Genomic DNA, 13,308 nt, shown 5'->3' on the forward strand with positions numbered 1-13,308 from the left:
AATCCCACGAAAGAAACGTCAAAGCTCGACAGTGGCTGCTGGCATTCCTGCACAAACAGGCTGCGCTTTTAAAAACGAGGCATAAATTTACAGCATTAAGTCCCTGCGGCGAGAGAACACTTTAAGTGCAGTGCGTGTGCGTGTGTGTGTGTGTAAGGGGCATGACAATGCTGCGGTCATAATGAGTATGTAGATGCCCACCCCACCCCACCCTCCTGCCACTGACGACGCCTCGGACGTGCGCACACACCAAAGCACCCGCTCTCATCTGCTGTGTCCATGAATAATGCACATATTAATCTCTCAACATATAGACGCGTGAGCAAGATTCCTTCAGGCTCCCCGACGCGCATGCATGCACGAGAAAAAAAATGTCTGTGCGTGTTTTACATTCTGTAAAGTTAAATCAGCAGGACAACAGGAAAAAAGTGAATTGTGCACAGTAGAATTCAGGCGCCACGACAAAATAGTGGATCACTTCTCCTGCTGCAATAAAGAGATCCAAGAAAAACAAAACATAACAAAAAAATAGAGCTGCTACATGTGTTAGACATTTTAAACCCATTTTAAAATACTTATTGTTTGAGTTGGACTTACAGGGAACAGCCCTGCTCTAATAAATACAACTCTATTAAATTATTAAAGCACAAACTTTGGAGAGGTATCGCTGCCCTTTGTCACATCACAAAGTAATAGTTTGTTTCCAGGCGTAGGTGCGAATGTTTTTTTTTTGCAATGTGGGACCTTGAAATGTATGAAACCTTTCATACTGCGCAGCTGAGAGTCGTGGACGCCGCTGAGAGTATCATCAGGGCCACAGGCTCACAGTTTCTCCCCTGTGCAGCCTGCAGCTCTGCTTGCGATGGTCTATAAAAAAACATCCCAAGAGGTTTTGGGTTCAATCCCCGGCCCGGGTCGCACCAAAGACTGTAAAAATGGTTTGGCACTTGGGGATGAAGGGATGGACTCGCCACTCCCTCAGGGCAAAGTCAGAGGACAGATTTCAACGCTCAGGGCTGTTACAATGATCAAGTCAATCACCTTCCCTCTCATTCAGTTGTCCCAGCAGGTCGTCTGTAGAACAGGAGCAGGTTTTGCAGACATATTCACATCAGCTCTGCACCGTGGGTTCCTCAGTGCTAGCAGGACCAACAACTGCTGCTGATGCGTCAGCTGCTGCTGCTACTGCTGAGTCTGGAGCTCCGATCGAGGCCACTCTACCTCCCTGATCCCCCTGCGAGGGAGGCAGGAGGGCGTCTGGTGCCAGCAGAGCTGCAGGCATCTTGGCGGGCAGTGACGTCAGGCTGGGAGGAGCCCCCTGCTTGCCCCGCCGTCCTCCTCTGTCTGTCTGGGCTGCATTTTCCAGCAACATGTGGGCATTTTTTGAAAAGACAGCGCGAGGGTCCGTGGCAGGCAGGGCGGGGCAGTTGCAGCTGTCCCTCAGCTGCAGGGCCTGGACAGGGACAGAGACAGAGTGGGAGTCAGAGACACACACACGCACACGCACACACACACGCACACACACTGACTGACGCACTCAGCTAAAGTAACACAAGGTCAATTTCTTTCTACCTTAAAATGACAGTTTCAAAGGAATCTTTCATTGACGTCTAATGGGAGGAAGTCACAAGGAGACACAGAGTGCCTGGCCGGCCTGATGTAGTTGGCTGTTATAACTTTGCCAAGGAACCTTCTGACTTAAAGTCACTTATGCCAACACAGGTTGACACCAACGCCACCAGCCTGCCCAGGCCATTCATTCATGTGGTCAAAAGAGGGCGCCACTGCAAATTCATCCATCCATCCATTTTCAAGGCTTCTTCCTGAGTTCAGGGTCACGGGGGTCTGCTGGAGCCTCTCCCAGCTGTCACAGGGCGAAGGCAGGGTGACACCCTGGACAAGTCGCCAGTTCACCGCAGGGCCACATAGAGACAAACAACCACTCGCACTCACATGCACACGTACGGACAATTTAGAATATTCAATTGACCTCACATGCATGTTTTTGGAGTGTGGGAGGAAGCCGGAGAACCCGGGGAGAACCCCCGCAGACACGGGGAGAACATGCAAACTCCACACCAAGAATCGAACCCACAACCTTCTTGCTGTGAGGCGGCCGCGCTAACCACTGCGCCACCGTGTCGCCCGCAAAATTCATCCATCCATCCAACTGGTGGAGCCAAGCCCAGCTAGCTGTCTTGGGATGAAGGCGAGGTGAAACCCTGACGAGCAGCCAGGTTACCGCAGGGCCGCATAGTAAGACAAACAACCAATCACACTTGCGCTCACTCCCGACGGACCATTTCAGAGTTGCCAGTTTCCCTCACGTGCATGGTTTTGGACCGTGGGAGGACGCTGGAGTGAGCGAGGAGAACCCGGAGAGAAGCCACGCAGACGGAGAGGATGAAGTGCACTAAACACAGAGGCCCCAGACACCATTGACTGGGAGCGCCTCGCACGCCCACGCGCACCCTAAACTCATTCATCTCTCACTTAGGATCACCTACAAGAGCGCACACACACGCACGCTCGGCTTCCCACTCGGCGACGGCGAGCTCCTCCATCTCGTGCCGCCGGTGGACTTAATGCGCTTTGCTTAAGGATGACGAGCGCCGCGCCGGTGGGGGCGGAGCGGCCTCACAAGAGTCGGGTTAAGTAGCTCGTCGCCGTCGCAAAACCCTCGCAAGGTTAAAAAGAGCGGAATTAATGCCGCCGCTGCTGCTGCCAGAAGACCCACAGCTATTTTTTTTTTTCTTTTTCTTCGGTGCCACGGCGTTAAAGACACCAGAGGATTCCGCGTCCGTACGCAGGCGTATAACGGAGACGGATGGAGCCCCGCAACATCGGGCGACAGCAGCTCGCGGCCTTGACGACGACGCCTGCTGCTCCTGCTGCCGCTGCCGCTGCTCGAGGTCGGTCCACCGCGGGGACGACGGGCAACCATAAAAACACAAATCCTGGCACAAAAACCCCAGCACAACGCGCCGCACTGCACGGCCACCTGATGGACAATTAGCGGTTTTGCCCATCTGTTCATCTCCGGTGCTCGGAAGAGCAACCGGCGGCACATCAACAGTTTGTCTGGCGCTCAAGGTTAAACCGCACGCTGCCTGTTGTGCCGCGTGCATCCCGCCCTCTGCCCCGTCTGGGACACACGTGCGCGCAAGGGCTAAAATGCAGCGTGCACGTGGCCGCTTTGCTCCGCCTGCGTCCGTCTTCATCGCTCGTTGATGTGAGATTCATCGTTTGCCTCGACTCAGTGTGCGAGACTGAGCCGCAGGCACCCGACTGTCTCCTCGCAGGCCCTTCACGCCGACCCCCCAACCACCTGGATAGGAAAATATTGTTTGTCTCCTCAAAATCTTTTGATAGGACCCAAGTCTGTGTTTCCTCTCCGCCGTCCTGCCCGTGTGTCTCTGCAGGTGGAGCCATCTCTCCTGATGCATCGTTAGTTCTATTAGGACTCCTTCTAAAAGCTCCTAAAGCTACTCTTCACCACTCAAAGACCAGGCTGGCGCAGGGCTCTGCACAAACACCGTCCAAAGAGTTTTGAACATAAGACAACAGTAACACAAAAATATTGGATAATGGAAAAAAAAAAAACAAAAACAAAACTTCTCCCTGATGTTGTGTGAAATCAACACTACTACGTGCATGTACCTGTGGCACGAGACGGTCCAGCTGATTGACTCTGTTTGTGTGCGAGGGGTGTGTGGACAGCCACTCGGGGGAGCTGGCCGTCCCACTCAGCTGGTCCCTGATTTCCATTTGATGCCAGAAGACGGACGCCGCTCGGACATCTGCGCAAGCCTGGGAAACACACACACACACACACACACACACACACACACACACACACACACACACACACACACACACACACACACACACACACACACACACAGTGAGGCGTCCTTCAGTCTCTGTGAAAAACGTTTCCTCCATGTGTAGTTTAGTTTGACAACAGTGCCCCCTAGTGGTCGCCAGGCTGACTTGCTCATATTGGCATTTATGCCCTATAAATCTGTGTGAAAATGTTGCTACTTTTAAATGTTGATTAACAAAAAAATCATGTAGAAGGTGAACATCATACAATAATAATAAACATCCGTTTTTAAAGTACAGAAGAAAACAGAAATGATTTTAGGCAATTGAGACACTTACATTTTCCCTTAAAAGCCACAGGAAACTGACATACTATTTTCTTCTGTCTATAATTCATTTTTTTTTTTAATTTGGAAAGGATTTTTAACTGTTAAAAGTAAATGAGAGGAGAGTACGCTGTCATTTGTTTGTTCGCCGCCTCTCCGTCTCTGAATGACAATCAAGTTTTAATTGTGTTGATTTACAGTTTTCTTCTTTATTTTGTTTTTATCTGTAGCACTTTGAGATTTTATAACGAAAAGTGCTTTATAAATAAAATGTAAAATTATTATAATTATTATTATTATTGTTATTACTATTATTGTTATTATTACATAATAATAAATTGTAATCTTAAATTATCTAAACACCTTTACAGGTGAATCCCAAAAGGGATTACAAACCTTGGCAGCCATCAGCAATCCAACGTGATCTGCCTCGGCCTCTAGGGTTCGACTGTAAGGATGACTGAATATGAGCTAAAACGGGGGGAAAAAAACAACACAAGATGAACAAAATCAGACTTGATGCAACCAACGGCGGCACTGGTGTCCAGTGGCAACATTGAGAGTTTCACCTGGGAGAGCTTATGTTGAACCCAGTGTCCCAGCAGCGCCAGGCTGTCTTGCGGACACATAGCCCAGATGGCCGTAAGGACAATAATGGACATGAGGTCCACGATGTGGGACAGACTGGCCTTTTCTGCCTGTTGGGGGGGGGGGGGGGGGGGGGTTCAGTGTGGAGACAGTGAAGAAAAAAGAGGGAGAGAAGGAGAGGAAGAGATGAGAAAAAGGATGTTGAAAAAACAAAAAAAAGTTTGGGGGAGGTGAGCCAGGCAGCAGGATGATATTGATTGTTCCCATCTATTTTAGTGGAAATTTTCCCGCTGTTACAGATTTAGAGGTTTTAACATCCAATCCGACGGAGCAAACCAACTGGGTAATGCAAGGCCCGTTGATGCTCATCCCACTAATTAAAATCTCCTTCAAGCATTTCCTCCGAGGACGCTTAAAGTTTTGAAGAGCACACAACTTCCATCCGGAAGAGCGGGCTTTGACGAGGAGAGAGAGAGAGAGAGAGAGAGAGAGAGAGAGAGAGAGAGAAAAAAAAAAAAACACGGCGCTCAGCTGAGACTCACAAACGCACGACAGAGCCGGAGGTCAGAGGGAATCTGGTCATCACAGAAAGGGGATTAAGTCCGCGCTCAGACGTGACTGTCGGTAACTCTTTATCGCCAGCTGATGCAACAGCGCTGCAACTGACAGCACTCCAGCCATTCTCAGACTGGCTTCAGGAGCGGAGCGCTGACAAAGAGCAGTCGTCATCAGCACCGTCTACTATGCATTCGTCTATAGGAGGCCCTCAGACATATATTACAGTCCTGTGCGAGACACCCAGGTTGCTTTCAGCTTTCCCCCCTGTGCTACTCGCAAAAAAAAAAAAAAGCCTTCAGATCAATTTTCTCTTGAACAATGTGGCACACATGCTGGCACCGATCAAGATTCTGTTGTTACGCGTCTACAGTCGGAACACGTTTTCGTGCCACGGACTCGTTCCCAAGGCGTTGTCGCAAGGCGTTGTCACAATCTTCATATTGTTGCGTAAACACACAACACAGGCCAGCGGAGAGTGACACACTTACAGAGTGTCCCAGCACGGCGTGAGCCATCTCGTGTCCAATGATGACGGCCAGCTGGTGCACATCCACCACAGTGTTCAGCATTCCTGTAAACACAAAGATGTCCCCATTCTGTACGGAGGAAAAGGCAATTCAAAAAAATTAGCCCTTTAGTTTTTTCCAGATTGTGAAGGTTTTGCTTCTGTGTGAGAAAGACACTTTCACAGAGTTCTCTAAAGGACACATGAGATCATCACAATTTAGAATTGCACGTCTGAAGGTCGATCACTGACCGGCAGGCAGAAGGCATTGATGACGGGACTGTCCACCACATGGACGTTCCAGGTGACCTCAGACACTTCAGGGATGTCCTTGTTTCTTTGTGACAGGTGCTGCGTCAGCTTCTCCACCACCTGGTGACGAGGGTCATTGACGGGAACCAGCAGCTCCTTAAACTCCAGCAAGTACTGAAGTCGAGGGGAAAGGGACGACCTCACTTTCCAATATCAATGTGTAAAATGCCACCTCAGCTGTCTCAAAATAATCTTGTCTGAGAGGAACACTTTTGTTTGAACAGTCACACACATCTGTGTGTTTGTCCCCCCCGTTTTCGTTTCTCACCATTTCTGAAGTTATTGCTGCCAGATCTATGTAGTTCTCTCTGCTGAACACCAGGAGCCGGGTCCGTCCCGTCACTGGTGCCTCATCCAGGTGGGTCAGTACAAAGAGAGACACAATCACCACAGCAGCAACCACACCAGCTGCCAGATGCCACCGATGCTGCCGAACCCACTGGCGGAAGAGCTCCCGGCGGTTGGCAGGCAGAGCCAGCCACCACCCCCTGAGACTCCTGTGAAGAAGAGGAACAAATAAATAATGTTATAAGTTTAAATAAATAAATAAATAAATAAATAAAAAATACTTGGACTAAATATGCTAAATGTATTTTCAAATATCCAGTGTGTTTTCTGAGTGTTTATCAGTTATTTACTCATGCACCTTCAGAAGATGCCAACTGATCTCAGAATTGAATTCAAACACTGCTGATGTTGACGTTAATCTTTTTCTTTTTAAAAAATCAAACCTCTTACCTTCCCACTATCACAGCCGCGAGCTTCTGCAGAGGTTTGAGCAACAACCATACGACAGGAGCCGGTAATGCCCTCACGGAAGCCGATGTGTGTATCGGGTGTCCGCACTGTGTCCGGCCAGGAGGCAGATGCGGGACCGAAGAGACAGGTGAACTGATCCGGAAGCAGTCCGTGCGTCTTCTGTAGTTCGACAGGAGTGGTGAACTGGCCGTGTAGGCTCTGACCAGGTTTGTTGCACCGCTGACCTGACAGCGCAAACCCGGCTGTTTCCTCAGAAAATGTTTCCAAACGTTAGGGAAGTTCCCCGTCAGGTGCGCAGTGCAGGAGATTATATTCGCCCTTCGCAGGCAGACGCAAAGCGAAAGCATTTTCGTAACCGTCGACGAGCCACCTCGTGTTTAAAAGCACCGACAGCGCAAATAAATACGCCCGTTGAACCCAGAATGACGTAAAAGCACGACTCGAGCGTTAGTCACTCAGGTTGACTTTGCAAATTCCCGGACAAACATGATCTCGGCTGTCAATGTCATCGCTACGAGACGCTAAAGTTAGCTAGCAGCTGGACGGTTGTTCCACTCCGACTCTCAGCTGTTAATTAAAAATGTTGTTATCGTTCCAAAGGTCGGCCTTTACCATTGTGACACGCCGTAGTAACGCGTCCCAAAAAGACCGCTCAAGAACTTCCCTCCCAAGAAAAACTTCAGCGCTGAGCGACGCGCTGCTTCTGCATTTAAAATGTTCCGCCTCGAAACAACTGCACGTTAAAGGTTCCGGCCTCACGTGCTCATAGAAAAATAGTGTATTTTCGTAAAACAATGCCTTATACAAAATATTAGTATAATGTAATTACGAACGCTAAAGACATATCAAAGATCAAACAGGCATATTTAAAATAGTTTAAATCCAACTGTGACTTATTTTCAAAGTATCCCCAAGAGCTGATATGTAGTAACAAAATTATGTTTTTATTGGCAAAGTGATTATCATTCAAACATGTGTTTCAAAATGAATAATACTATTTGGTATTTAATGACCAGGAACAAGATTAACTTTACAAAAACATAGTAAATACAGTTACATGATTCACCTATCACAGTAAATAGTCATGTTCAGATGACAGCACAGAGCCCATGTGTAAAACCATGGAATCATTTGCCTCTGAGTGATTGTCTGTAGTCTCTGAAATGTTGTCAACACCCAAATCTGAATCATAGTTTCTTCGCCCTTCCATGGGCCCCTCGTCACCGGTGAGGTGGTCATAAGCAAGTTCGTCTGAGTCGGCAGGCCTGGGAGAGTCATTTAAAAATTCGCCCTCTTCCTGGTTTGGTGTTTGTTGCTTGGCAATGAAGTCTGTCAGGAAAAGAGCCTGGATCTGGTTGAGAAATGGCTCTCCATCCTCATCGGGCAGGGATTCAAGATACTTGGCCAGTGATGACATCATCTAATGGGATGTGATAAACAGTGGCAGTCAGGAGGAATGAGAGGAGGCAGAAATGCATAAGGAAAACATTATTATTCTAATTGAGTCACGAGTCATTAAAATGAGATGACAACATATTACACACACCTTCTCTAGACATGTGAGATGGCAGTCTTTCCGGAAGAACCTGTTCATCTGCACACTCCTGGTCCAGACGGAGACATGATATTTTTAAATTATTCTAAAACAATATTTCAGACTGAGTCGATGAAATGTTGTACATCACAAAAAAACAATGTCAGAATTCCACCACATGGCTCTGCAGCTTCCAGCCCTCCCCCAACTCACCCAGGTGACTGACTGTATTTGTATATAATCCACTGAGCTCTCCTCAGTGTCTGCTCCCAGTCTGGGGTGTCTGGTGACATGAGAAAGTCAAATCTGTAGGGCAGCTCTGGGGAGAAATGAAGAAGTTTTCTCAGCGGGGCGACAGACTTTGAGCCAAGATAAAATATCTTAGTTTTTATGTCAATGAGGATGTGTTTAGGAGGGTGCGCTGTGCATACTCTGTGAGCCGGGCGTCTCCTGGCTCTCTCTCACCAACAAGCAGGTGGTTTGGGAGTGAGGGGAGCGATTAGCCGGGTCGTACGGACTCACTATCATCCCGATGAACGGGGCTCCGCCTCGAGAGAAATAACTCTGCAACAGTCGGGTGGGAAAAATTCGATCACACTTCCCCACGTTGGAAAACGTTTTCATTTGACCTCTGCGGTCTGCTCACGCTACCTGCAACTGGTCCTGCGTGTTTATGTCCCGTACGGAAGGGTTGGGGTGGAAGGAGGGGTGCGAGTGGTACCAGCCCACCACGCTGTAGCCCAGGGAGGAGAGCACGTCACAGGCCTGCGTCTGAGAGACTGGGTCCATCTCACACTGCATGCCTGTGCTTACACTGTTGCACGGCTCGGCCCCACAGATCTGCATTGAGAAACGTTAGCACAGCACAGAGATTTTAGCACACTCTCTAACATGATTAAAAAAAAAAAATTAAAAACAACATTTGGGGCTGTTTTTTTATTTAATTTACCTTAAGGACTTTATTTTCTTCATCAAAAGTTCCTCCGAGCAGGCCAATGACTTCGCCCCGTGACACATGGGCGTGCTGACAATCACATCATATCAAATCTTTTAGACATTTGAGACAGGTAGGCATTAGGAATTAAAAATACACCAAAAAATATTTTTGACAATATTAAAAGTACAATAAATAATTTATAGCCATGTCTTAGAGGCCAGTGGATAAACACAAGACAACACGTCAAATTGTGTTGAGAGCAGCATACCATGTCCATGATGATGAGAGTCTCAGCACAGACAATGACCTGGAATGGTTCCTGGGGAAAAGCAGCACAGAAAAGCCATTAACACAGTTAAGTTGGATAACAGCGTGATGACAATCTGAGAATACGGAAAACAAGACAGCAAACCTGCACATCTTCTCCAAAAGATCTGCAGGGAATGAGCTGGAACGGATCTAAAGAGCTGGAATGAAGAGTGGGAAACATCAAGGGGAGCGTTGGTGCAACACTGTGGTGAACTAAACTCAGCACAGATCCGTCATGCCTACCCCTTAAATCTGGCCGTCTTGTTGGGTTTGGGTTGCTTCTTCATCTCTTCTCGACGTTTAGCAAGCTCCTCGGCGCTAAGGTGCTGAAGAGAAACGCCAGTGACATCACATCAAATGAACAAAAAATACAACTCAAATCTGGTTCATGTCTTTCAAGTGTGTTTATACCTCGTACGTCTGTCCCTCCAGGTCTTTGGCGTCGCACCAGTTTCCCCACGTGTCCCGCACGCGTCGCTTTCTAGCCCGCTACAGGCAGCAGTGAAGCAGCATCAGTAAAGGGTTCACAGTCGGGGTGCTGGAGCTCTGGGTTGTGGATCTGATCTGGTTCTTACCATACTCTGCAGTCTCTGAGCGAGCTGGTACGCCTCCAGCACGTCTTTGCCCTCTTTTTGCTTGGAGCGGTCCAGCACCTTGGGCCGATTGTACACCGCTTGCTCTGCGGGAGAGGATGAAGAACTCGCCGTGAAAAAAAGAAGTCTGATTTGTTTCTGATCTCGTTGCATCTCTGTGACATTACCACAGTTGAAGTTGATGGCGCCAACGAGCTCCAGGTAGGTGTGTATTCTCCCGATGCAGTTCACGTCACCGCAGTTCTTGAGGCCAGGGCGGACCGATGTTTTATTCAGGTACCTGGGCTTGCACTTCATCCTGATGTGAAGAAAGAAAGCGTTAATCACTAAATCACTTGTTGCTGCTGCTGCTGCTGCTGCTGCTGCTGCTTACCATTGATCCAGGATGTAGTTCCTGATCTTCAGGTATCTGTCAGGGGTCTTGGATGGTCGTCCCTCAAAGAACTCTGGGATGGCTTGTTTCTCTTCCTCCTTGATGCTCTCCTTGTCCATCTCTATTTCCTGTTCAGGGGCCTTTATCTCCTCATCATCATCCTCCTCTTCCTCATCTAGAACCCGTTCAGTCTCACCACCAAAATCTGTGAGGAAAAAAATAGAGCAGCGTCACATGAGAAAAAGGTGGAGCTGCATCACAAGGGAGACTAACATCAAGCAACAGTCTGACCTGTGCAATCTTTGCCTTCCTCCTCCAGTGGACAAGTTTGTGGCGACGCATCAGACTGGAAGCTCAGTGCTTCGTTCTCCACGAGTGTTTCTGCTGGATCTGACCGGACGGCCTCCTGAAGATGTTTTCGATCAGGCGACGTTCTTCCGTTTGCATTCTTGTCGTCTCCAGCTGTGCAGGTCGTCTCAAAGTAGCAGAGAGAGGATGACTGCGGAGGACTTTGGGGAGTTTTATCATCCAGTTTGTCCACCGTCTCCACTGGACTGCCGTCTTCTCTCTTCTCAGCAGGGCCGTCTGTACGGACGTCAGTGACTCCTTGCTGACTTCTGACACCCTGAGGTTCGTCCCAGTCTCCGTCGTCACTCAGGTCATCAGTGATGTCCACTTCCTCGTTTTCTTCATCAGAAAGTTTCTCTATGCGGACAGTGTTCGCCAGGGTGAGAGCCTGGCTTGAGGTGGGCTGGGTCGGCAGTAATTTCACTGCAGGACCTGCAGGGAGCGCTGTGGGTTCAGCTTTTACCTAGAGAAATATTTGAGAGATTTGTTTATTCTACAGAAGAATTCCACAGAAAGGCCTTCATGTTGTGGAAGAGTTGATAAGAAAAGGTTAATAATGGGAGTCCTCTGGGTGAACGCTGAATGCAGCTGAAGTTGCACCAGTAAACAGTCACTCAGGCCACACATTCAATGATTATCAGGTTTTGATTTTTAAAATGGTGCTGGACCACAGACATAAGGAAGAATTCTCCACAATCCAACTTTTCCAAGAATAATTCACAAAACAATCAAAAGTGAATAAATGCATACAAATGTGGGAAAATCATGATTCCATATGAGTGTTTGGATAAATTATAGTTTGTGACTAACTAAAAGCATGTTGCACCTTTTGTTTGAAATACTGTCTGGCATAGCTCTTGACCTGAAGCACAGAACGGCTTCCGACCAGTTTAGCAACCTTAGTCCACCTTCGACCAAACTGGGCCTGCAGAAACACAAAACACAGCCATCTTGTGTTTTAAACATGATGCTCACCAAGAGTCTCAAAAACATGCATGTTAACATGAATGGCTTACCAGTCCTTCCTCAAACAGTTCTTTCTCTTGTTTGGACCAGCGAGTGGCGCCACCCGAGGCTGAAGCTGCAGGCTTTGCTGGTGACCTGAACACGGCGTACACAGGTGTTGGTCATCAAATGAGGCTTACTGTGGTGATGCAGAAGAATGAATGAACAAACTCACCTCTTTGCCTTGGCTTTTATAGGAGCGTCAATTTCCCAGATGCGATTGCTCACCTTTTGACCTGTCAGATAGAATCTTGATGTGCCGGTTCAGGATTTCATTCGGGTTAAACAGAGACACATTAGGCCACGATAAGCTGCGATAAGGTCGCACGATTGTCTTGTGTTTGACGGTCATTTGTCGGCGCAAACTCGTGAAAGTAAATAAGCTATGTTGTAATGATTGTAACGCCATTATAATAAGCTACGTTAGCATGCTACCGTACGGTAACGACAAGGATACTGTTCCTCCAGCAGCATCCTCTCTATCACCTCTCTGTTCTCGGGGCTGATGGAGCTGTCCAGCTCCCAGGGCTGACACACACACACACACACACACACACACACACACACACACACACACACACACACACACACACACACACACACACACACACACACACACACACGGGAGAGAGAGAGAGAGAGAGAGAGAGAGAGAGAGAGAGAGAGAGAGAGAGAGAGTTAATACCAGCTCGAGCCGCCTGGAGGGGACCGTTAGCTTCACAGAGCCCTACCAGCACCCCGGCGTTGCTCTTCCACGCAGACTGTACGAACTGTTCCTGGTCCAGACCTCCAGCGTCTCCTTCACTGCAGCACAAAAAGTAAATACTATCTAGAGGCCGAAATCGCGGGATGAGAGACACGCGCGCGCTCTCTCTCACACACACACACACACACACACACACACACAGCGCAACCACCACGACAGCTAGCCGCTAGGTTAGCCCGTAGTGCTGGAGGCGTAAACAGCGGCAGACACATCTTCCCCCACCCCCCCAAAAAATGGGCGACCGCAACAATCAAACCCCTAGACACACGATGTGTGAAACTTTGAGGAAAAGCAAAGCATTCTCACTCAGCAGTGACTTCGAACGCGTCTCCCTCGATGTCAACATCCACCTCGTCCTCCATGTTGATGGACGAACGTAAACAAGGAAGGTGAAAGGAAGTGACGGAGGCCGCTCGGACCACAGCGACTCCTACTGGTGGTATGTATGGACATATGGTCTGGCGCTTTGTTTTAATGTTAAATGTCAATCGTGTGAATTTGTGATGTTCTGTTTTTATTAATCTCTCCAAACCACATGTAAATGTACGTAAGCGCATTCTGTATAATCTC

General features: G+C 48.3%; 2 protein-coding genes across 2 annotated transcripts in view; both read right to left on the bottom strand.

The window, feature by feature from the left end:
- The window catches only part of oma1 (OMA1 zinc metallopeptidase), an 8,475-nt gene extending 880 nt beyond the window's left edge, over positions 1 to 7,595 (bottom strand). The window contains exons 1-8 of the mRNA XM_076039166.1: positions 6,853 to 7,595; positions 6,383 to 6,611; positions 6,055 to 6,228; positions 5,786 to 5,893; positions 4,721 to 4,849; positions 4,548 to 4,622; positions 3,661 to 3,810; positions 1 to 1,453 (exon numbers count right to left, since the gene is read on the bottom strand). The exon at positions 1 to 1,453 is cut by the window's left edge and continues 880 nt beyond it. Coding sequence (XP_075895281.1) covers positions 1,112 to 1,453; positions 3,661 to 3,810; positions 4,548 to 4,622; positions 4,721 to 4,849; positions 5,786 to 5,893; positions 6,055 to 6,228; positions 6,383 to 6,611; positions 6,853 to 7,220 — 1,575 coding nt within the window. The 5' untranslated portion in view covers positions 7,221 to 7,595 and the 3' untranslated portion in view covers positions 1 to 1,111. The remainder of the gene's footprint in view (positions 1,454 to 3,660; positions 3,811 to 4,547; positions 4,623 to 4,720; positions 4,850 to 5,785; positions 5,894 to 6,054; positions 6,229 to 6,382; positions 6,612 to 6,852) is intronic.
- A 201-nt stretch (positions 7,596 to 7,796) lies between these two features.
- mysm1 (Myb-like, SWIRM and MPN domains 1) lies at positions 7,797 to 13,187 on the bottom strand. The gene is made up of 20 exons (XM_076039165.1): positions 13,045 to 13,187; positions 12,704 to 12,776; positions 12,430 to 12,500; positions 12,148 to 12,222; positions 11,984 to 12,068; positions 11,794 to 11,892; positions 10,911 to 11,430; positions 10,620 to 10,824; positions 10,414 to 10,544; positions 10,229 to 10,332; positions 10,065 to 10,142; positions 9,897 to 9,979; positions 9,757 to 9,811; positions 9,613 to 9,663; positions 9,357 to 9,431; positions 9,059 to 9,247; positions 8,839 to 8,971; positions 8,621 to 8,726; positions 8,420 to 8,477; positions 7,797 to 8,293 (listed from the first exon to the last, which is right to left on the bottom strand). The coding sequence occupies exons 1-20, from the start codon at positions 13,098 to 13,100 to the stop codon at positions 7,943 to 7,945; spliced, it is 2,598 nt and encodes an 865-aa protein (XP_075895280.1). The 5' UTR covers positions 13,101 to 13,187; the 3' UTR covers positions 7,797 to 7,942.
- Positions 13,188 to 13,308: the final 121 nt, after the last annotated feature.

Source organism: Nelusetta ayraudi, unplaced genomic scaffold (genome assembly GCF_046127955.1).
Source record: "Nelusetta ayraudi isolate G7.1 ecotype Tasmania unplaced genomic scaffold, CSIRO-AGI_Nayr_v1 ptg000059l, whole genome shotgun sequence".
Lineage (NCBI taxonomy): Eukaryota > Metazoa > Chordata > Actinopteri > Tetraodontiformes > Monacanthidae > Nelusetta > Nelusetta ayraudi.